The sequence below is a fragment of the Prinia subflava genome, chromosome 4 (genome assembly GCF_021018805.1).
Source record: "Prinia subflava isolate CZ2003 ecotype Zambia chromosome 4, Cam_Psub_1.2, whole genome shotgun sequence".
In the NCBI taxonomy this organism is placed as follows: domain Eukaryota; kingdom Metazoa; phylum Chordata; class Aves; order Passeriformes; family Cisticolidae; genus Prinia; species Prinia subflava.
In genome coordinates this window covers 45,858,880-45,883,751 of record NC_086250.1, presented here as the reverse complement: position 1 = coordinate 45,883,751, position 24,872 = coordinate 45,858,880, and the positions used below count along the sequence as shown (strand labels likewise).

At 36.8% G+C, this 24,872-nt stretch overlaps 1 protein-coding gene across 25 annotated transcripts in view; it reads left to right on the top strand.

Moving 5' to 3' along the window:
- NRCAM (neuronal cell adhesion molecule) overlaps positions 1-24,872 on the top strand; it is a 146,989-nt gene that overhangs the window by 78,131 nt on the left and 43,986 nt on the right. For 12 of the 25 annotated variants that reach the window (XM_063396652.1, XM_063396650.1, XM_063396651.1 and 9 more), the window contains 10 exons: positions 1,723-1,911; positions 4,291-4,308; positions 6,299-6,404; positions 9,343-9,539; positions 10,444-10,566; positions 10,923-11,093; positions 11,545-11,601; positions 13,585-13,696; positions 15,625-15,809; positions 17,224-17,355. In XM_063396652.1, the coding sequence (XP_063252722.1) occupies positions 1,821-1,911; positions 4,291-4,308; positions 6,299-6,404; positions 9,343-9,539; positions 10,444-10,566; positions 10,923-11,093; positions 11,545-11,601; positions 13,585-13,696; positions 15,625-15,809; positions 17,224-17,355 (1,192 nt within the window). In that variant the 5' untranslated portion in view covers positions 1,723-1,820. Of the gene's footprint in view, positions 1-1,262; positions 1,380-1,722; positions 1,912-4,290; positions 4,309-6,298; positions 6,405-9,342; positions 9,540-10,443; positions 10,567-10,922; positions 11,094-11,544; positions 11,602-13,584; positions 13,697-15,624; positions 15,810-17,223; positions 17,356-24,872 lie in introns of those variants that run through there. The other 13 variants (XM_063396654.1, XM_063396660.1, XM_063396653.1 and 10 more) reach the window with 4 other exon arrangements.

Here is a 24,872-nt window from a genome sequence, read left to right as displayed (position 1 = left end):
AGTCTGAACCCCTTTCTGAGTATTTTGTAGGTAGGCACGTCACCTTGACTGCTTGTGCAGTTCCAGTTTGTATAAATAATCATGCGAAGGCCAGAACTATGATGTCCTCTCTTCTCATGTGTTTTGTAATTTTTCTAATCTGCCATGATAAATAATTAGTCATTACATTACAGTATGCAGTCCTAGAGATGGTTTGGAATGTCAATAATCAACTTGCCTGCTCCTTTGATGCCCCAGACAGCAGTTCCCAACAACTCCTAACACAAGTACTACATGTCTAGAGCTTTAACGTACTGGAATATTCTTATTTTGAAAAAAAATCTGTTTTACAGATAGTGACAGTAAGAATCAGGGAGTTTGATGTCCTAGGTTAGGAGGAGAAGGAGAATTCCATGCCTCAGTTCTAGTTTCTAATTCCAGTCTCTGCTCAGAGGACTGTACAAAGAGAAAGATAATTTATAGCAGCAATTAAGAGGCATAATTTCTTCTGTAATGTGAAAATTGAGGGAAATTCTTACCATAGGCTGGTTTAAATAACTTCAGGAAGCACGAACAACTCTTAATTCAACATTCCTAATGGAGCTTCTTTGCAGCTTTAACTCCTTGTGGACTGGATAATATTGTGTTTCATATCCATAGCCAGAGCTGAGCAAGTGTTCCCTCCAAGGTGAGTTAATGCTGATTACTGTGATCTTTCTGATCCATCTGGTATCTGTGAAGTACTTTCTAGTGGATGTCCATTTACTGAGAATGCATTGTGTAAGCACCATTTGGATTTCTAGGGCTGCGTAGCTCTTTGTAGGTCACTGGTGATGCTGATGGGGCTTGCAGGCAGCTGGTTTTCACTCCTCCAACATTCTTCTCAGCTAGAGCTTGGTCCTGAATGTAGAAAATAAGGAAGGAGCCAGAATCACTCTGCATGGCTGATATGATCTCTCGTGCATGGCTGAGGGGGGAAATGTAGCACATTTCAAAGAACAGATTTCCCTTAAGTTTCACTTCCAACAGTTCGTCACATATGAAAGGAGAAGAGTGTTTGAGAATATGCTGACAGTTAATTAGATTTTGGTTTCAGGCTAGAAATGGCAAAGTATTTTGATGTTATCTATTTTGAGAGGAATCAGATATCCAGAAATAGGAGCCTAAGTACAGTACACATGGTAGCACCTCAGCACCTTCATGAAATCTTGTGTATTCAGTCTACAGCTGTCATATTAGAAAGAGTTCCAAAGTGGGGAGAAGTGGGATACTTATACTCAAAGCTGCAGAAAGATTCCACAGTTTACTTGGGAAATTCATGTCTTGACATGTTTTCATTGGAGTAGATGCCTAAAATGCCTCTTTCCAAGAATGGTGCAGAGTGCTTGAAGAGAGACTAGGTGAGCATCCAGAGCTTTAATCCACTAAATCTACTATAATCTTTAGTATATACTCTTTTTTAACTAGATGGATTGACTGATGCTTTTGTCCTTAGGAGAGTTATTTGTATTTCCATTCACTAAGGTTATAGGAGTTCTTCATTAGCTTCTTTAGGAAGGTCTAATGGTCTAGGTGACCTAAGAACTTGAGAATTTCTTGGATTTCAGTAGAACACATGGTGTAACTCTTATCCTTAGGTATAGTATTTAGACTGCTTATATTTCATAATATTATTAAGATGCATTAGATCATTTAAGTCTCCATTGTATCTGCATATTGTTCTTTTGTTTTTTTATTTACCAGATTTCTTGTCTATACTTACATAACTGCTGCAAGCTATCTAATCTTATGAAGTTGAACTTCATTCTTCAAGTGTGATTTACTCAGTACAGCCTAAAACCATGATGAAAAAGATGAGCATACCTACAAGCAAAACTTCCCTGGTCCTCTTTCTGTGCCAAATTATTTCTGCACTGGATGTACCTCTTGACTGTAAGTATTAACCTGATAAATAAGTGCAGAATAATGGAAGATTAATAATTTCTGTAGCAAGCTGAAGATAACTCTAGCATGGAGCTAAAAATGGAGTGTGTTTGGTCACTTCAATCAGGACATTATAATTATGAATATTTACACTTACTAAAGAGTTTCAAAACCTGTGCATATAAAATGAGTTACATTGTTCAGTTGAGGAGGTTTAACACAGGATTCTCATGGAATCTTTCTTACCCTTCAGTGTCCCTTTGTTTGATCAAAATGAAGAAGGGCAGAAAAGCCCTGCTAAATGCTAATTATTTGTGAAATTAAGATCATATTGATAATTTTCTAAAAATCCCAGGACAATTGCTGCTTGCTGTAAACAATCACCCGTACTTTCAGAGAAGAGGTTCCCAGGAGCTGATATGAGAGCCAGTAAAAAATTCAATACTTAAAATTAAGACCATCAAAGCATCTTATTTTTTTGATGCAAAAGGATAAATGAGGCTCTTAGATTTCTTAAGTAGTGCCTGAAAACATTTAAGAATTTATACTTAAAAAACGTGTTAAAAATGGGCTGAGCAGGGAACTCCGGCATTAACACATGAGGAAATGTCTGGAGGAGAGGAAATCCCAAGATCCAAAGTTCTTGTCTAATATAAGACCCTGTTAGTGGGGAACCTTGAAGGTAGCACTCCATGCTGAAAAGGAAGCAGTGGTTGCTGCTGTGTTTTATATTCTCAGTAGCTAATTTTATTGAATTACTCATGTTCCAGGTTGCTGTTTTCTTTCTAAGATAAACACGATCACATTTTCAGAATTCAGTGAACCATGTTGCACCTCTCAGTGACTATTCATTTGTTTAACTAATTACCAGGGAAGAGAACATTAGGGCTGGTGTTTAATTGATGGATTAATACATCAGTAAATTTGCCTGTGATTCTAATTTGCATGGTTTTCTTTACCCCTGTGGTTTTGATACCTTCCTGCCTTCCAGAAATGCATGCTTTTCTTTAATAATTGTTGACATACATTGCAAGTGCTTTGATGTTTTGTTTTTCCCCATGCATTTTACAAGCCTATCAAACCAATGACCTGTATTTCTGTAACAAAATCAATATATTTGAATCACTTCCAACTTGTTGTGTTGTAAATGCCTTTAGAGCAGTGAGCTGTGGGTTAAACAAGGCTTTGAAAGTTTGATGAATAAACGAATGTGTTACTTTCAAAACCTAATTTTTCTCTTTAAACATCTTTGCAGGCTATAAATAGTGTTTTAAACCATCTTGTAGTTTAGCAACTAATATAAATTCTGCACCTCTCTAATATTGTTACCTTAAGAGCAAGATTTTGGGTTAAATTTACCTGAAATGCATCAATAGACAAAAATGAATCGCCCTTTTGGATGTATCATTTTAATTCTGTACTGAGAATTTAATTCCCTTCTATTTCATGCTTAATAACTTTATGAGGTCTGATAAAGTTACATACTTGAATTTTTAGCCAGAAATTACATCTAGAATGGCGTTATTGCTTTCGTAAATAATGATGGCTAATAATTTCATAAATAATGGTGAGCTCTGAGAGACCACCACAAGGGAAGGGCTTCAATTTTTTGTGGAACTTCCCTGAATATCCACCATAGAGATCTGGTGGTGAGAACATACTTGGTTAGTTGAATATTTAGTTTTCATCCAGGTTAGAAATTCCTGTTCATAGCAAGTTCATTAGTTCCTACTCAGTGTCTCCTCAAAGCAAGCAAAGAATGACTGAAAATGTAGGGGACTCAAGGACATTTGGTCTATTGATAAAGAGACATGTTTATCCAAAACACTGGAAGTAAGCAATAAGACAGCTAAGATGTTTGGTTTGGTTTAGCTATTTTTCAAACCAAAAAGGGCTGCAAGTCTGTTGAGCAGAACTAGGTGCTTTTGTCTTTACAAGAGTAATTTTAGCCTGAAGCATTCTCTTTGTTCTTCCATGTGATCATATGGGCGGATTGATTTTGACTGCAGCATGAGGGTCGTGCACTCCATTAATTCTGATTTGCTGCTGTCTCCTCAGTATTAGTGTTTTATGTCCTTGCAGGGCCAAAATCACGTAGCATGGTTGCCTTTAAAAAATCAGCACTTCAGGAAAGTTTCTCACACCAAAAGCTTTAAGATTATTTTAGTAATATCTGACATAATGGAAATTTTGGCTAGAATTTCCAGCATCGCTGCATGGGTTGCAGTGCTGAATGTTTTAAATGCTTTCTTTTTAATGGTGACCAATGTACTTCTCAGAGATACTTATCTTCCCTCTCAAAATTGCTAATTTTCTCTTCACTAACAAATGTTTCTCTTTAATCTCCATTTGTCCGTTCAACTGCTGATTCTGATGTGGGAATAAAAGCAAAACTTCTAGAAGAATGTAAGTTACTTGTCACTAAAAATAGGCTGTGTGGTGCTGAAAATTAATACAGATTTTGTTGCTAATTGAATTTGCAGTCCAAAAATTTGTGATTCTGACATTTTGCTGATAATTTGGTTTGCTGTATCTAGATGTTTTGTGCATGCAGTGTTCAGAAAATACTACTGTACATAAAACAACATTCTGATAATCTGAATAAATTAACTGTGTGATTTTTGGTGGTGTGCTATTTGAACATTAAAATCTTCACTCATTATCAGCATGTGTAGTGTTTTATTACTACTTTCAGGAGTAAATATACTTGATAAAAATAAATTTATTGGAATATATGTACTTTTGTACCATTTTACATATCTGATGTGGACATATTTCTATGTCCACAGTGGATATAGCTCTTTAAGTAGACCTCATATTTTATTGGCTCTAACTTAGCTTTAGTTTTATGCTTAATTTAATCACTTTTAAGTGCAGTCCATAACACAGGAGTGGAGATTCCAGATCTTTGATGTGCATCAGATGGAATATCCTGTAGGCTGGGCAGTGTTTGTGTCATATCCTTTTTCAGAGTGTGTTTGCTTTTCCCAAGTAAGAATCTGACATGTACTTACCCTGAGAAATGCCTCTGAGAGGGAAAAGGACTGCCTTCAAGTACTCCTAAAGAAACAGACACAGAGGCATCATGTAAAGATGTTGCCTCCCTCTTTCAAGGATTCTCCCCTGTGCACTGAGGAGCAGAACCCAGTTCTCCCTGGGCTGTTCTGTTCTGCTTAGCTGCTGTGTTTTGTTATGATTCCATGATCTGATTTCTTTTCATTGCTGTTTTCTTGCAGGTAGGGTTTTACAGACAGCTACCTCTGTCTGTGCAAAGGAGTCCTTAATGTATAATGGTTTGATTAAGGAAGACCTAAATAAAAACCCCAGTTGTAAATTTTTAACTCTCTAGATAGAGTGAGTCATGAGAACACAGCCAACTCTGATGGTTGAAATATTTTGTTCCAGTGGCTAGAAATTACCCACTAGCAAAGGGACAGGTGATTTACAGCACTTAGGGATGTTCATGGCATGTTATTAAACAGGTTTATTTAGGTGACACTAAACTATAAACATATGAAGAATGTTGAGGAAGACACCTTTCTCACTATCTTAATATCACAAACAGTATTTTTGACTGCAAAAATGGGCATAGATAACGGTAAAAGGTTACAAATTACTTACAACAGGTAGACACCAACAACTTTGGCAGGTCAATTTTGTTCTGTGCTCCTGGTTTTATAATACTTGGCAAATCACAAATGTTAAATCATTGCTTCTTCTGGGACAGTTTACAAGATTGAGAGTATTTTTAATGGGCTTCTTAAAGGCAATCAGTGCTTTACTTTTCCTACATGTTTACTGTATTTGGAAGCTATATACTATTTTTATCATTTGTAAGAGCGACTTTTGCTTATAACACATTTTTACTCCTGAAAAATAGTCCTTAAAAGCATGTTTTGTAGATTAATGCAATATGTTAAGCATAATAAATGTGCAGAAAGGTTTCACCCACAGAGAATTTGAAAATACATAAAATGTTGAGAAGCACAAAGCAATGTATATTTTTTCCTTCTGTGTGGTAAAAAACCATTTTCTGGAGGTTTATGTCTTGCAACCCTTCATTTCAGATTTGTTGGACTTAGAATATGAGTGTCCATTGGTTTTATGAAAATCTGTTGAAATCTGAGGTATAGAAATGATGTTTTCATTAAACCTTTTGGCCAAGATCTTCATCTGCTGTAAATCAGGGTAGCTCAGATGGAAGTTAGTATAGCCATGCTGATTTACAAGGGTAGAGAGCTTCAGCCTCCTGATATAAAGGATATTTTAATCCCACTCTTCTATCAATGATTTGGTTGCTAACTGCAATTCTTCTTTCTCTGCTTATAAAAGTGTCTCGGTGATACTTTGAAAACATTGCTGAAATCATTTCTCTTTGTTGTATTTCATAATGAAGTGTCACAACCTCCTACGATAACTCAGCAATCTCCAAAAGATTACATTGTTGACCCTCGAGAGAATATTGTAATACAGTGTGAAGCCAAAGGAAAGCCACCTCCTAGGTTAGTAGCTTGTTATTTTTTTTCTTTTTCTTTTTTTTTTTTTTTTTTTCTTTTTTTTTTTTTTAATTGGCCTAAGAGCAAGGAAGAACTCTGGAGTTCAAGGAGAACATACTGTAATTTTTCTAAACTAAGAAGATCAAGATTATCTGTATGAATGTGCTTGTACATGCAGACACATGCACACATCTGTACCTCTGTAAATTACACAGCTACCAGATAGTACCACAATTTTGACTCTTAGAACACTTGACATAGAAATGTTTCTAGACATTTGGAAGACAAATTATATTTCTAGACATTTGTAGATATCTAGACATTTGTTTCAAGGAATTGTAGCATTTTTTTTCTTCTCAAAGCTCTAACAGTAAAATAATACTTGGTTATTACAAGAGCAGGTAGGTAAATGCCCATGGAACACACTAGGAGGCATGCTATACTGTGAACTGGATGATGTGCCAGGTGTAGGCATAGTGTTTAAGAAGAGTGGACATGGAATAAAGTCAGACTAACGCTAATGCACTCAAATGTAATGTTTTGTAAATAATTCCATTTTATGAGGCTGAACGAATATAATTTGTTCAAAGTTATGTAGTCTGTATCAGTTATATTGATCAGCAGCCTTGTGTATTTAATAGCCTTAACTTTTGGTTTTGGCAGAAATGGATCAGATTCCTGATCATCATCCATTTTAAGATCCTCTTTTAGCATCTTGAAATATTTGAAAAGTACTCATTTCAAGGTTCTGAGTACCTGCACTGGAAACATCAGTAGCCACTATATATTCTGGCATTGTTAGTAACTGTTCTTGATTGCAGAGACTGTGAACATAGAAATTTGCATCTCTCTGCTCTAGCAGTGTTGTGCTAGACCTTACTAGCAAGATCCATCCAAAACTGCTCATTCAGACAAAGACAGAGCTTGTTAGATGTATCTCTTCTGAATAATCTTTTTTTTTCTGCATTATTCCTGCTGATTGCCTTGGCATTGTCATTATCATGCTGGGCAGCAGAATGGAGGAGATGGAGATTATCTGGGATACTCTTACCCTTTCTGTTGTTCTGTTGAGGACAGGAGTGCCACAGAGCTGTTGTGTTTACCAACATTTTGATTTGGCTGGCCCAATGCCATTTTTAAGAGTCTGGGTGTTGACCTTGAGGATCAGATCATTATTGTCCACTTTGGGACAACTGTATTGCTTCTGCAGATGTTTCTCTTGAATGCTTGTGGCTGGAATTACCACAGAGAAAAAGAGTGCTGTCTGTGAGACTCACAGACCTGAGTCATGTGCCAGGGCTCTCTGCTGTACATCCTCATATTCCCCATCAAACATGGATCTGGCTTTGTTCCTGTGCTACAGAGGAAGTGACAGGATTTAAGTAAAGAATTTTCTAATGAGTTTTATAAGCTTGTGCTTAGTCTTGCTCATTTTTTTTAAGATAGGACATTGATTTAATTTGTATCAGTAGTTAGTCTGATTGGTCCATTACTCTTGATAACCTGCAAATGCATATTGGAACTTGAGCTGCTCCAGAGCTCTGAAGTCAGAGGTGGACTTTGTCAGCCCACAGTGTGAACTGTGTGATATCAGTGTGATAACTTCTTATTGGTATGAGCACCTGGCATAAAGGTTTGTGGATGTGCTGCTACCTACAGCTAGAACAGAAAAGACTCTGATTGTCATGTATCTCAGATCCAGGGGTTTGTACCACATTGTCCACCTCTTATTTGAATCCAAATTACACTTTCTTCCATCCTTAATATTATTGATAACTGAAACCCCCCATTCTGAAGCTTCACCTGCAAATCTGTAAGGAAGAGGCTTGCTGTTAGTTCACTATGCATGATAGTCCTCCCAAAACCACTGCAGTGTGTTGTAGCACTGCTGCAGGTCCAGTTCCTCTCTCCCCCAACACAAGGTGCAAATATCAGTCCTGCCCAGCTGCTGAAGAAGGTCAGAACACAATCTGAGTCAGTTAGAATTTGAGCTTTTCCAGTACCACTAACCTTTATACTTTAGGAAACATTCTAACCAGCAAAAGGAGTGTTAGTGCTTAAGATTCTGAAGCTGAAATGTGTAGCAAGTACAAAAACTGCTGTTCACAGCATTTGAAGCTGTGAGTGCTCAGCACTTCATAGGTGTTGGTCAAGCTCTCTGTGACTATACTTCTGACCACAAACAGAGCACAAGTAAGTGGTTTTTCCAGTAGTTGAAGCTGTAGACTATGAATCTCTGCTTTTTTACCATCTTTAATGAGTTCTAATAGTCTTCATGTTTAATGACTACTTTTCAAAACATCTCTTGTTTTGAATAGCATCAGTATAAATTCACTAGGTTAAGTAAAGGCTATCAGACTATATAATTTCAGTTAGAGAATTACGTTTGCCTTAGAATACTGAAAAGAAATCAAACTCACCACAGTCCTTAATTCACTTGCATAACTTCAAAATTGCCGAATCAATTAAAAGAAATGGTCTCCTGCTGGGGCCTGAGATGACACATTTCAGCCCTGAGCAAGTTTTTAAAGACAGGTTTATAAACCCTTTCAACAATAGGTTTTATAATGGAAATGCTAATGCAGCTGTAGAATATCAGTTCTTGCAGATGTTACTGCATCGTTTTTAGTTGAAAGGAAATCAGTTCTTTTCCATGCATGATTAGCCTCAGAAATTTTTACTGTATACTTAAAAAAAAGAATTTACTTTGAAATAGCTCTTGTTAACAAGTTCAGACAAACCTTTTATCTTAAAATATTGCCAGATTTCTTATAGTAAAAGTTCTGTATAGCTTTATTAGTTAATTTAGTTTGGGAGCGAGTCTCACTTATCTGCTAATGAAAAAATAACATGTATTTTTGTTAATTAGTTTTTTCTTCTTTTTCTTCATACAATCTAGAAAAAGAAGTTAAGAATAAACTTTTTTTTTTTTTTAATGTTTTAGCTTCTCCTGGACACGCAATGGAACTCATTTTGAGATAGATAAAGATGCACAGGTAACAATGAAACCAAATTCAGGGACTCTTGTCATAAATATTATGAATGGTGGGAAGGCAGAAGCGTATGAGGGAGTTTACCAGTGCACAGCAAGGAATGAACGAGGAGCAGCCATTTCCAACAACATCGTTATAAGGCCTTCTAGTAAGTAAAGCTCTTAATGTCCATAAAGTGTGAAACACTTTGGTTTTCTTATTCCCTTATGAACTTCCTGCCTTTTTGTTTTCCTTTCTTAAAAACTCAGTCATCCAAATGACCATGCTAGAAGTTATTGCCTGTTTTCTGATACTCAGGTATAATACTGTATTACATGTTCATGATTATGCTCAAATGCTTTTTTTACAAAAATTTAATAACTGAGGTTTTTTCTTGATACGTCTGGATAACCTTATAATGTTTAAAACTGAGTTGTATGTAAGACACTACTACTAAAAGAAAATATTTAAATCCTTAAGGCTCTAAGGATAATTTGTTGACATCGATGGCATAAGTGATGATAATTTTTATTCTGTTTATGAAGTCTGTATTCCATAGGTTTTGTAATAGCTTTAAAACATAACATATTGGAACTGAAAAAGAAGCTAAAAAATCTTAATTAACGGTGGATTGTTTCTTCAGCATTTTTTGAGCTATATCACAGTTTAGTTTTCAAGCTTCTTAGCTTAAAATGTGCTGTTCTCACATCTTAATTAAACAGTGTGTATATAATATGACTTCAGGAATGGCTACCCCTTTTTCTATTTTAGTACATCACCCTTTTTTTTTTGGTATAGTTAAAAATTTTCAAGATAGTGTTATAAAACCTTTAGTGAGAAGACTAAATAATTTGAATCAGTTGATTATACTTTCATTAAATTATTGATGTACTTTTCTTCCAAGAAAACATAAAAAAGAACAAAAATAAAAACTTTAGCTAACATGAAAGGACTTAACATTCTGATGGATGTAGTTCCTCCATTTCTCTGGAATACTTTGTGCATTTTCCCTTTAAATTTTTGAAGTTTTGCCAATCCATAGTTTGTGTGTGTGTCAAAATTGCTTTCTGTAGGGTCGCCTTTGTGGACGAAAGAGAAGCTAGAACCAAATCACGTTCGTGAGGGTGATTCACTAGTACTGCACTGCAGGCCTCCTGTTGGCTTACCACCACCTATCATATTTTGGATGGATAATGGTGAGTTTGTTTCTTATGCAGTTGACATTTTGCAGTTTTTCTATGTAGTGGACCATTGCTTACCAAAACCACAGATGGTGAAGTTTCCCTCTAAGTTAAGATTCAGTGAATTTCCATGTCTGTAGAACAGAGGAAACAAGCAGACATACTGCCCAAACGCAGCTGGAGATCTTAATGGAAGTTGTAGATTAACCCACTGGGGAATGGGCAGACAAGGGATTTCATCAGGAAGTCTAGAAATGTCTGTGTGTACCAAGCCACAAACAAGTGTAACTGAATGAATGTAGAGTCTACAGATCATAATAATAGAGTGTTTCAGTTATATTTGACATAAATGTGTTCTTGTTTTCCCTTAGCTTTCCAAAGGCTGCCTCAAAGTGAAAGAGTTTCCCAAGGTCTAAATGGAGATCTTTATTTTTCTAATGTACAACCAGAAGACACTCGGGAGGACTATATCTGCTATGCAAGATTTAATCATACACAAACTATACAGCAGAAACAACCCATATCTGTAAAAGTCTTTTCAAGTAGGTATTCCATCACCTCTAATTTCATACTTACACAGTATATATCCAGAGTTCTCAAGTTATATGCTAAAGTTAAGTAGTGTTATGCTAGAGAATTCTATCATTTTCATTTTGAATAAGAAATTACATGACTGTATAAACTTGAAATGTAGTCTCCAGTTTTCTTGAAATATAATTGATTTTAAAAGCTGTCATTTTTCCCTTTATAAGGCTTTGTGCTTTGAAAAAATGTCTTTTAAGATTTGATACATAGAAAAAATAGTGTAAAAAATAACAGTTTTCAGATGTTTCTCCAATGCAAGAATATTAAGTTATTTTATTACTGTAACTATTGAAACAAATTAATCAATCACTTGATTAACTCACCGTGGCCATGTCATCACCTTTTGATTCCCAGAACTTTTATTTATCCCTCTTTTATGCTTTCTTCATGATATTCTGTTTATTTCAGTGGATTCATTGAATGACACTATAGCTGCTAATTTGAGTGACACTGATATTTATGGTGGTGAGTTACACTGGTCCCCACTGATACTCCTTGTTTCATGGTAGCATTTAGTTAACTAACTTCACCTCCATGGCTACTTAATCTTTTGCTCCTTTTTCAGTTTCTAATGAAGGTATCAATTAGTGCTGGTGATAATACATACTTTAAAAAGGGACTGCACAGTGTGATCCTTGCAAATTTAATGTTTCGATGCTCTTTTAACATATGGCTCATAGAAAATATAAACACTTATAATAAAAGAGTGCTTTCACACTGGTGCACATTTTAAAAACTGCTTCTATACTGTGTTGATTTTTTACATTTTTCCTCAAACTGACCTAATAGTTTGATTATGTTCATTATCACTAGAACTATTCAATGTCATGTGCTGCATAATAAATAACAACAATTAAGCACCTACCAGATCCACTTCTCATTTAATAACTTACTGAATGTACGAATAGATTCATAGGGGTAGGAGAAATTTTGTTTGTTTGGTGTTTAGGCTGTTCTTTCCATTAATCTATGTTGAATGGTCTTTTGTATGTTCTGAATAAAATCCTCCTGAACAGATGTATTTGTGTTTAGCAAGGCTGACTGTGGAGCTCCGCTGATTCTAGACTCTCCACTTGATATTGGGTGACTTAGAAAATACTTGATATTTATTCCATTTTTTATCTTTTTCCTTGTGAAATGGAGCATTGTGCATATTAAACCATAACTTATGTGAATCTAAAATAAAACATGGGCACAGAATATTTTACTTCTCTACATAAAAATTGTATATTATTCAGGAGGGACAAACAAGAAATAAGTACCTGAACACAAAACAATATATTAGCTACAATTAGTGAGGAAATCCCTGTTGGGTTGGCTCCCAGCTCAGACCCACCATGGGTAATCTGAACACTCACAGTCTGGCCAAGTGAGTCAGCAGCCCTTGGCAGTGCCAGCAGTTGAGTTGTTGCTCTGGCTGTTGGCTGCGTCCTTGACTCTAGACTGCTCTGTTCTCCCACAGCTTTAAGTTGTTTCTGCACTGGTTATTAAGAAATTCACAGCCCATACTGGATTAAAACAAAGTGTTTTATTTATGCTAATGTATCAGTAAATCCCAAAGTCTAACAAACTACAAGTTTATTATGTTTATAATCTCATTTTTAATAAAACAAGATGATTTACTGTAATGTTTCAGACTCTTAAGGCACTTCAGAGCAATTTAATTCTATACATTAAAATTGCTACAAGAGAACATTAGAGTATTCACAGAAAACGCTCTATAATTACAGAAAACTCTTATTATGAATTCCATGAAGGCATAGGAAATACCATGTATTTCAAAAGCCAACAGAGTATAATGTCAGAAATGAGTCTTATATTTATAGCTGCCTGTTTACTGTGGTTATTGCTTACAGGTTAATCAAGGTTCTATATTGCAAGACTGGGGAACAGCTTGAATTAAAGTTAAATATATAGTAAGAGGAAAATCCAAGGATTAATTTTGAAACAATGTCTCACATTGTCTAGAAAATATGAAAACCTATTCCAAAGCAGACTGTACCTTTCACTCCATTGGTTTATATTTCTGATTAAAAATAACTTTGCCTTATTTTGATGGAAGCCCAGTAGTTTTCAGTAACTTTCAGTCTGGCACTGTTCCTCACACCAGTGGCCTCTTACTCCCGATAATAGTTCTGTTGAATGAAACAGCAGCTACTTAGGATTAAGACTGCATAGTTGCCTATGTAAAAGCTTTCTATCAATTGTTCCTGTCTTTTAATAATAACATTTCTCTTCTGTGTGTTCAAAATTGTGGCATTTAACAGATATGTTACGTCTGTCAAAAAACTAATGTGTTCAGCTTTGTAGTTGTGCTGCACAATGACTTTTAATCAAATGGCTGATGATGACCAAAATCTCTGTTTGAAATGTGAGAATGGATGCATGCACTTGATTGATATTAGAATACAATTTAGAAATTATTTGTTTTACTTATTCTTGTTCCAGCAAAGCCAGTTACAGAAAGGCAGCCAGTTCTTCTAACACCAACAGGTAGCACAAGTACCAAAGTGGAGCTCAGAGGAAATGTGCTTTTGTTGGAGTGCATCGCAGCAGGATTGTGAGTTATTTTTGAGACTTTTTTTTTTAATAGAAATACAGAAACAGAGGGAAACATTTCAGAGATACTTAAAATGTCACCGCTGTATAAGCTTATGTGTTTCAAAGAAGCAGAAGTATAAAATGGAAAGCTCCTTTTTTTAAGGAGCTGCACCATTTACTTGGGCATCAGCAGACTTTGGAACATGAACATGGATGGCCTCTGCATTTTCATATCCCCAAACCCTATGCACAGGATATGGGTTATACCGTTGTTTTTAAAGGACACAAGCACAAAATGCTGTAGAGTAAACTCAGGCACGTATCCACAGATTTGCAGTCAGGAATAAAGCCTCCATTGTTTTCTAAGTTTACAATCATAAGGTTCTCAAATTATATAAAAATAGATAAGGATTTGCTGTTCTAATCCAGAAAACTGCTTATATGTGTTAATAATTACTTAGTAGATCTGCTAGGTGGGAATCATTGGAACACATTTTCAGATCCTTACATCTAATTTCTCATTGTAATTGAGCTTAATTGATATTTGTTTCTTCAATGCAATGCAAGTTTGCTTCTGCTCGTTATTGTGCAAAAAGAAAATGGCTATGAGCAATTTAACTTAATGAATTAGGTTGATCTCTAAATCACTTTCACTCACAGAAAGAAATCTGAGAACAGATTGGTTATAGAATAGAAGTGGAAAATCTTTAGTACCTATTTCCAGAACTGTAAATATGTTTACAGTGCACAAAGGCATATAATGCAGAGTGCTCTCAGGTAGCCGTGAGGAAAGTCAATAACTGCAAACCATGTGCCACAGCCCCACACACGTGTTTCCCTGCAGGAGCTCCACAGAGCACGCTCAGGCACAGCTTGATGTGAGCATCAGTGCAGAGTGTCTGTCTCAGCTGTGGCCTGCTCAGGTGTCTGCCCCAGCAGCACTGGCAAAACCACCCCTGTGAAGGGGTGTAGCATCAGCCCAGGTCATCTGCAATATCGTTACATGCTTTTTGACAACCCTGCAATCAAAGGATTTGGTGATCCAAACTCCAGTAAAGTCACTGGATAAAACCTGTGAAAAAAATAGAATGTAATATATTATATGGCTTTGTGTCTTTAGCTGTCATATAATTAAAAAAAAATCAGTGAGGGAAAACTTGTCTACAAAGGGCCAAATGCAGATTTTGCTGGAAACAACTATTCCTGGCACCATAGTTAAAACAACTAATAACAGGCACCATAATTAAAAGTCAGTTGTGCTAGGTGTCTGTGTTATAAAAGATGTGATACTAGAATGCTAAGGGAACATTTGCCTAGAGCCATTACAATTGGAGAGAGGACATTTTATTCAGTAAGCAACAAATTGCAATTTCTTGTAATTTTCAAAGTGCATCTCCATGTGTTTGAACAACTTTCAACTTCAGTGGACAACACTTGGGGCATAGCCAAGATTTAGACTTGGTACAGTGACAAGTAGCTGACTCAGCACTGATATTTTTTTCTTGATTTCTCACAAGAAATGTTTTTTCCTCCTTACAGCTCTTTTGTAAAGTTTGTAATGTTCATGAAGCATCAGGGTATTGCTCACATAAAGGACTTGTCATTTTATAGAAGCTCCCTTTAAAAGCACCATGAGCATCAGTTTAATGGTAGAAGCTTGTCTTCATCTGTTAACCATCAGGTTTTTTAGATTAATCAGCAGACAAATTTATTCTGTAATTATTAATCCTCTGAACAGATGGCCACTGACAATGTTAGTGAGACATGTCATTTGCTACAAACAAATGCTGGCATATTTTTCATATTTGTTTGATGTGGCCCAGAATCTGGGTAGGGGCTCTTAAAACAATTATTTATCAAAAATATATTAAAAATATTAACATACTGAACTCTTATCTTCCTTTTCTTCAGTCCCTTAATTTGATCTGTGCTTTTACTTCTCCACAGGCCCACACCGGTAATCCGCTGGATCAAAGAGGGTGGGGAGCTGCCAGCCAACAGAACATTTTTTGAAAACTTTAAGAAAACTCTCAAGATTATAGATGTTTCTGAAGCTGACTCGGGGAACTACAAATGTATAGCAAGAAATACATTAGGTTCAGTTCATCATGTCATTTCAGTAACTGTGAAAGGTAATACTAAAATGATCCTTAATGTAATGTTGTCAAGGGTCCAGAATGTAGGATCGAAGCAGGCTTTCTAGGAGGAACTATAGCTAAAAGCATGAATGATAATAGTTAAAAATCAGCCCGAGGAAACATTCATCTGAATTCTAACACTGCAAGGGCTTTACTATCTATAATATCTTTTTCATCTTTTAATGTTACTTTGTAAAGCATCAGGCTAAACTGATATTTTACTGTAACAGGAGTAAGATAATGCCTTAGTTTGCACAAGTACTACATTTATTTTAAATCCTTTGATTATCTGTCATTAGAATACATCTTTCTCTTGTTTCTCTATCTTCCTCCTCATCTCTCTTCATCTCATCCTCATTTTCTCCATTTTGCTTCTCTCCATTCATATAGCCCAGATTATTTCTTTCCTCTATTTTATTATTGTCTTACAGTCCTATGTTTTTCTTACTTTTTTACTGATATTTCTGGATTCCCATCTCCTTCATTTTACCCAACATGATGCTTTATAGAAAAAACATTTATAACGTGTTTGTCTAAATAGGAATTGTAAGTATGCTGTGAATACCATGAAACAAAAACCTGTAATGACAGTTAATTAGTCATTGAAATAATCAGCTGTATTGCTTACTTTGCATGCTAAATAGTAATTTATTTTGTTGTAGATCAGCATCTTTTTATGATCACATTTAATCTTCTTTCTAAGAAGAGAAGTTTATTTTCTTTTGGCATCTGTCCATCAATCCAAATCTGAAAATTAATTGCAAGATGTATAATATATGCTGTTTGTGGTTTTTTATTGTAAAAAGGGATGGAGAAATAGACTATTATATTATATAGAATAGTGAGGACAGTGTTTCCCCCTTTTGGATCTCTGTGTTTTCATCTCTCTCAGGTAAACATCTGGCCCCACTGCAATCATCCATTGAATTGAGTGAGCCCATGGATTTTGCCATTTTAAAATTTCACCCTTGACATGAAATCTTTTTGTGTAATCAAGCCTAAATTCATTTCCAACAGCCTAACTACTAAGAGCATGGATATCTCTGAAATTAATCAAAAGACCACTGTAGTGTCTGCAAATGTCACACTCAGATAAATTTTGCTTGCCTTAGGAAAGGCAAATTAGATTCAAAGCAGGCAACCGTAAATGAAACAAAGATCCTCTTGTTTATATCAGAATTTTAATGCAGTGGGTGACCAGAGCATCAGTTCAGCCACTGTGTGACCTACCACTTAATTGAGTATAGTATATATATATATATATATAGTAACAAATATAAGGTAACAGTATAGCTGTAAGTCTATATCTACACATAATTTGTTTGAATTATCTTCTGATTACCATGCCTTATGATTTTCTGTACATAATTTTGGAAAATAATTGCTGTCTTTCTTTTGTTAAACCCAGCTGCTCCATACTGGCTAACAGCACCCAGAAATTTGGTCTTGTCTCCTGGAGAAGATGGAACATTGATCTGCAGAGCTAATGGCAACCCAAAGCCCAGTATAAGCTGGTTAGCAAATGGTGTTCCCATAGCAAGTAAGATTCTTAATTACCCTACGGGAGCATGAATAAGAAAACATGAGAAGCCTCAGGGTGGTTTTTGTCAAATAGATGTGAAGAGCCTGTATTTGTGTAGTTTTTGCCTGACAGGTAGTGCTAAATCATAAAAGATGTGATAAAAATACCATGGTTCATAAAAGCTGAACAGCAAAATGTGCCTCTAATATGTTTGAGAGAACTAAAATGTGTAATCCTGGTCCTGGTTCTTCTGTCTGGCATTCTGCTGTAGTGTTTGTGGAGATTAGATGGCCCCTCTCACAGGGCCATTGCTGGGATGTCATTGTTACCCCTGTGTTTCTGTGGCAGTCTGTCCTTTGCTGCCCCACTGCAACTGTAATATTGCCTAGGAAAGCTAAATGTGACATAAAAAGTGAAGTCCTCACATGTGTGGATATACAGAGCACTTGTGGGATTTGCAGCACACTGCAGGATTTGCAGCTTAGTGTGTGTTTGAGCCTTCCAGGCTTCAGCTCTAAGAAGCCGCAGCAGCAAGACTGTCTGAATGTGTCAGCAGCTACCTGGCAAACAGTTTGTGCCAAGTAAGTGTCAAAGAAAAGGAACCCCTAAGGCAGTGGAACAGCTGTTTGTGTGTGCATGGGTAAGAAAAGCAGCCCTGAACCAGTGATTGAGCCACTTAATAGCTGCAGTGTTGCAACTGGCAATGCTCTATGACACACACAAGCTGCTATGTATAGTACAACTTGCCTTGGAAAGAACTTGCTGGAGGACACTGCAGTGTGTTGTCAGCTGAGCGTGCACTGACCGTACCCTGTACTGTAAAGTCACACTTGGTTCTTCTACCTTTATCCTTCCTCTTTCTCAAAACAGTAATAAAAACCAGACAGTCTCACCTGTTGGCTCAAGAGAGATAATGTACTCTAAAATACTGGTCTGCTTAAAGTATGACAGTGTCCCTTCTGTCACTTTCAGAAGTTTAAGGGTTGTTTTAAGTCTTTTGATGAAATATGATTCACCCAGTTTGGAGTGTGGAGAAGGATTGTCTATGGTCAGAATCTAGGTAACAGCAAGAAGTAAATAAGAACTCTCATTAGATATATTTGAAGTATTTGGTATACAAAAGAGATTAAACCTATTTGTAGGAAAAAAATGCAACTTTGAGAGGCAAAATAAGGCTATATATTTAAACAAATAGAAATATTTAGCAAATAGCCTGTTTCAGGAATCGTAGTTAAATGGAAAGTGAGATCTACAATCCAAGATTTAAAATGAGAAGTTTCCATTGCTAAATGAGTTATGTAAACAGTTAATCACATCATCAAGCAGTGGTAGGACAGGAAAACAGGAAATTATCAATGTAACTTTGTATAGTATAGATCTATAAATCATGATAATGCATTTGTTATCCTCAAAGTTTGATACCTGTCCTTCACTTTCCATTCTGGGTTATTGGTGGTCTCATCTTCCTTTGTTGTTTTCTGTATACTCACCATTCACTTTTTGTTTATTTGTTTGGGTGGGATTTTTACCCTGCACTTGTTAGTTTAACTAGTATTTCAGGCCTCCTGACTAGTAAAATCTTTTTCACCTGGCTGTGAGAGTCAGCTTTGCCTTGCTTGTCTTCCTTATCAAAGCTGTAGGATGAGCTTTGATATATATATATATAGATAGATAGATAGATAGATATACCTACATGAAATATACCAACAAGTATATTTTCCAGAAAGCAGTGATCATGTTCTGCATTCTTTCATGGTAACAGTAAAACATTAAGAAACAGAGCTTTCAGAAGCAGCTTCAGTATGCCACCAAGTTTCCCAAATACAGTACTAGGATATTTTGGACTGGCCTTGAGGAATTGGTACACAAAGTCTTGTTAAGGGGAATTCAGTAAAAATTACAAGACTTTAATTAAATTACCCACTCAAACTCAGTAGGAAAAAAAAAAAGAACGCAGGAAATAAGTAAGTGGGTAGCTCAGCCTTATAGTAAAGGTCACTTTCACTGCTGAGAAAAGCTGAAGTCTTATCCACATTAAATATTTAAGTACAAGTTCGTTGGATGCTCCAGTACACTGCATCTGTCAGGGCATCATGATCACAGAAAGTGCAGTTCTTAAGATTCTTGTGATTTTTTTATTATTCTGAGTTATCAAAAGCTATTCTGGAAATTACCAAGTGCAGTCTGCCTTTTTGTTCACTTGTTACTAAATTATAAAATTGAGCCCCTCATCTTCCAACTGAATGATTAGGAAATCACTGTAAAAGGAAACTAAAGCAGCTGTTTCAGCTTCAGGGCAGTGCTGAGAGAGCTACACCCATGGCAGGATTTCAAAGAAAAAGAGATACATTTGAATTTCAAAGCCCTGCTGTCATCATGTATCCCACAATGTGCCTCTTGTGGCCTAGTAATCTGTTTGCAATACTTTAATTTTCTGTTGGAAAGCACAACTGGGAGATACTTAATTCTTCCGGTTTTGTTTTTTCATAATAGAGTCGGACAAGGAAGGGGGAATGTTGAAGAAAGAACCATTCGTCCATATCTCAGTCAAAGGCTGAGGTTTAAATATCTATAGGAGAAAAAAACAAAACCAAAAACGAGAAAAATGTTGTGTGTGTGTTAGCAACTATAAAATGAAATTGCAATGGTGTGAATTTTGTTCAATATTACACTAATCTAAGTAAAAACAAAATTAGGTGTGAATTTAGGTTTTGCTGAAATATTTTAATTAGTTTTCTTCAACAGTCATGCTGAAAACACAGCATTTCTAAAAGAAAAAGCTGCTGTAGACATGTTGGAATGATAAGGACCTAACCTAACCTCCTAATATTTACTCACAGGAAGAGTGTGTTGAACTCACATGCCCAGTCCCGTTAAGGTCAATTAAAATTACGTTGGCAAGTAGCAATTCAAAGTTCAGGCTGTGACTCGGTGTTGCCTTGTGCTTCAATTAACACTCAAGATCTGCATTATTTATATCACTGCATAATCCGTTGTGTCTGACTGCTTAGATATTCAGCATGGTTTTACAAAAGGGAAGCCATGCATAAAGTATCTCAGCTTTTAAGAAAGTAACAACCCAGATTAATTGGGAAGGGAAAACCTTTTCATAACTGGACTTCAGAAAGGCATTGCAAATACTGTCCAAAACTGATTTTTTGGTCCAGTGGTTTATAGTTCATGATGAGCTATTAAATATTAGATATAGACACTTAGATTTATACAAAGTAATGCAAAGGTACTGTTTATCTTCTTTCAACACATTCTCCTCTTGTTATATCACATTTTGCACTGAATCTCTAGGTTTGAGTTAGTCTCCATTAGTGCTCACACTGGATTTAAGGGAGAAACATTAGCCCTTAGATTTCCTTCATGAAAGGCCTTGTTAATCCTGGCTGAGAGATTCATCATCCATCATTTTCTCTGGGAGTACATACCACAAGCTGTTCACTGCAGCCATGGGAGGGTGGGGAGAATTTTGCTGGACCCTAATACCCCCAGTATTTCAGTCTTGCACAGAAGACTGCTTGGGAAGAGCTTTATCCACTGCTTCTGTGTTGTGTTGGAACTTTGCATCTGGTCTAGGAACTTCAGCAGATGAAAAAACTTTTTTTTTTTTAATTCTGCACAAAATAGTCAAAGGATGGTTGTAGTTAGTGCAAGTAATGCTGAGCCTTTGGAGGCAATAGAACTGTCAGAATCAGAAACTCAGGAAAAAAGGGATTTCAGTGATCACAGGAAAATAATATTCTGAGGAATAAGTGAGATTGGTAAGAAAAGGAAGAGGACATTATTTAACTTTTCAGTTATCCATGTTTTTTTAATCCATTTTTTTTCCTTTCCAGCTTTAAGCCTAACAGTGTGTTTTAACTGCTTCTGTTCAGAGAGCATGTCATTGTCTTTTTTTCAAGAAGAAAAGTAATAATGGCACCTTAGGGTTATTTAAACATACTAGCAAAAGTAATTGCTTAGGCTGTCAGAAGTTTATGAAACAGATGGAAGTATGCATTCAAATTAATACAAGTTATTTAGGGTGCTGATCTCTAACTGTGACAAAAGTATCTGATGGGGGCCCTGCCTTCTCTGTATAGGAATATGCTGAACATGGCTAGAGTCAAGAAGCTAGGTCATGGTACAGTGTGATGAAAAAATTAGGGGAAACCAGGTCTTTGTTCAGAAAGGCCCAAAATACATTCATAAGCTGAGATTCCATTTTCTTGGGAACAAATATTGGCTGTTTGATGCCACATGTTCACCTGTCTTGTTACAGCAGCAGAACTCCTATAGCAAATCCTCATATTTCATTATCCTGTTTGTACCAGCCCATTTTAAGAATTACATAGGTTTTTGCTGGTTTGGCTATCAGTGCCAAATTCAGCTTTGTCTGATGTGTCACAAGCATTTTCTCTTTCACATGCAGCTATCATGTAATGTGACCAGAATATTCATATACACAAACAGGGAGTGCTTGACTGGGCCTGCCATCACTCCTTTTCCCCAGAAAAAGAAAAAAAACCCAAAAAAACAGATACTCTGGATGTGGAAAGAGCTGATGTACTGCATGCTATTGTTCCTCAGCTTTTACTAGCAGGACTGACTGTCGGGCATCCCAGGTCCCAAAGACCAGGGGAAAAGACTGTAATGAGATGTACCCTTGGTGGAAAAGGATTAGGTCAGGAGCAAACTGAGCATACCTAAGTCTGTGGGCCCTGATGGGATGCAGCCACAAGTGCTGACTGAGCTGGCATGTGTCATTGCAAGGACAGTCTCCATAAGTGCCTAAAGATGGAGAGAGCAAATGCTACTCCTGTCTTCAGCAAGAGCCAGAAGGAGAAACCAGGGAACTACAAGCTGGTCACCCTCAATTTTATCCCTGTGAAGGTGATGGAGCAGCTAATTATGGAAACCATTTTTTAAGGTACATTAAGGAGAAGAAAGCTTTTAGGAGTAGTTTTCATGGCTTCACCAAGGGGTGACCAACTTGATATGTTTCTATGATGTAATGACTGGCCGGACAGATGAGAGCAGGAGTAGTGGGTAATGTCTGCCTGGACTGCAGTCAGGCCTTCGACACTGTCTCCCATTAGATCCTCGTGTTGATGTAGGGGCTGGATAAACAGGCAGAGGGGTGGATAAAAAAATGGCTGAATGGCCAAACCCAGGAAAGGTGATCAGTGGAACAAAGTCCTGCACGTGGGGAAGAACAGCCTTAATGCCAGTACGTGCTGGGGCCATCCAAATGGATGGTGGCTTAGCAGAACATGACTTGGGCAGCCTGGTGGATGCCAAGTTGACCATGAGCCACCAGTGTGCCCTTGTCACAAAGAGGCTAACTTTATCCTGGGTGCATGAGACAAAAGTAGAGTCAGCAGGTAGAGGAGGGTGAGCCTTCCCCCATCTGGATGCAGTACTGGATAACTGCATCCCAGTGGCCCTGCTTGAGTAGGGGATTAAACCAGATGACCTCCAAAAGTCCCTTCCAAGCTCAGTGTTTCTGTGTCTGTGAGTGCAGCATGGTGCTTCAGACCATTAAAGAAGCTGTATTCAACAGCTGAATAGATGCCAGTTTTAACAGGAAGCTTTTGAATCAGTGCCCTTCAGCATCCACGTGCTAGACCAGTTAACAAAAAGCACCAGTTAACCTGAGGCTGCTGTCTTCTTTTCTCTTGCGAGCCCAGCTTGAAGCCCTTTTCAGAGAACACACACCCACCTCCTTTCCTTCAGATAGCTGAAAGGAGATATCTCCTTTTTTCCTTCAGTACAGCAGTAGGAAGGGAAGATGCTGCCCCTCTTTTTATACTGTAATTTAGTGCTTAGATCCTTCATTTACAATGCAGTTCCTTCAGTCACAGAGAATTGAACTGATGTCTTCCCTCTCTTAGGAGGGGCCCTACCATCATCCTGTAAGGGATTATGTGTTGGAGTGTGTGTGTGAGTCTGTGCACCCACTAAAGACCTGCCTGGGTGCAGAAATTGCTGCAGGATTCAGAGGGCAGGAGTGGAGGGAAGCCCAGAGCTCAGGGCTGGAAGCAACCGTGCTTGGAATGGCTGTGGGCAGCTGTCGTTCCTCGTGGAGCGCAGTGTGCCTGTGTCCTGTTTAGCTGTGATGGGAGTGCAAACAGACCGCTCCCCGCAGCCGGCTGGCCTGCCTGCTGCGCCGCTCACCTGCTCCCGCTATTTCCAGCCCATGGATCTGCTGATGACAGTGGCATTTGCATAGAAAAGGAAGCAATGGGAAACGTGGAACACAACAGGAAGTCAAGCTAAAGAGAGAAAAATATGTGCCAGAAGTCCAGAAAATAAGCATTTAAAATCTCAGTATACCGTTTTATTCCTTCCCAAAATTTTTGAATTTGTGATGTTAATTTGAACTCAGAGTGATGAAAGACCAGAAAAAACAGAAATTAAAATCTGTTCTTGGGGCAGCTGTTTGGAAATAGAGATGTTTACATGAAAAACGGCCTTAGATTTCATCCAAGCTGGAAATACCCTGAAGCAGAAGCATGGAACTGTGATTCTCTTCATCTGGTTACTTTTGTAGAGAATTCAGTAATAGATACTTAAAGAAAGTGTGGGAGAAATGTCTCCATTTTCTTTACAGATAAGAACTAAGGCATTGTCTGAATCAAAAGGTTCCTGTCACAATGAGTTTTTTATGAGTTCAAATAAGATTTTCCTTATATGAGAATGTGTTCCACAAATATACTTTTTCAAACTTCAATAAGGGTGTCGATTTTGATGATGCAGCCAAACTAGGGTGCATTTATCTATGTATAAATAAACATCTATTTATCTATAAATAAACATCCCTTTTTCATATTAGTAGCTCAGTAATTTTACCATTAATTTTCATGATTAATAATACGTGTGCTTTTTAATACAATAATATTATATGTGGTCTTATTTAATATGTTTGTAAAATATTAAACTATAGATTGTGTATTTTTTATGCAGTGTGGTGTTACAATCTAAGTTTTTGCTTCATTATACTTCTCTAATGCCATCCAGTTGTATCACAACTGACAGCTATTCTACTTCAGTATTTTCTTAGAATTTTATTTTCAGTTATGTCCTGGATGCTTCTGTAATGCAGAAGCTGTTTGACAGCTCAGGCCCCTCCAGAACAGTGGAGGAAATGTCATTGTGTAATTCTTACATAAGGCAAAGAGTGCCACCTACTGAATTGCTAACTCTACTCTTGTGAAAATTGTTTCTTGAATTTGTATGTAGTAATGCTTATGCTTTACTCTGAGATAATTTTCAACTGAGTATGACTTTTTTTATATTTGGAAAATTATTTATGGTATAACAATTGATTAAGAACTTTAAAGTCACAGAGTACTATGTCCTTGTATCAGGATTTTCTTTTGACATTCAGAAATATTTCTGTATCTTTCTAGATATTGACTGTGTTTGCCTGAATCTTGTCATAATGTTATTTTCCCCCTGTATTGCATGAAAAATACAATCTCAGCTTCATTTCCTCGGAAAACAAACAAAAAACCTCTCAAAAAATGGGGACTCTACCATCCTGA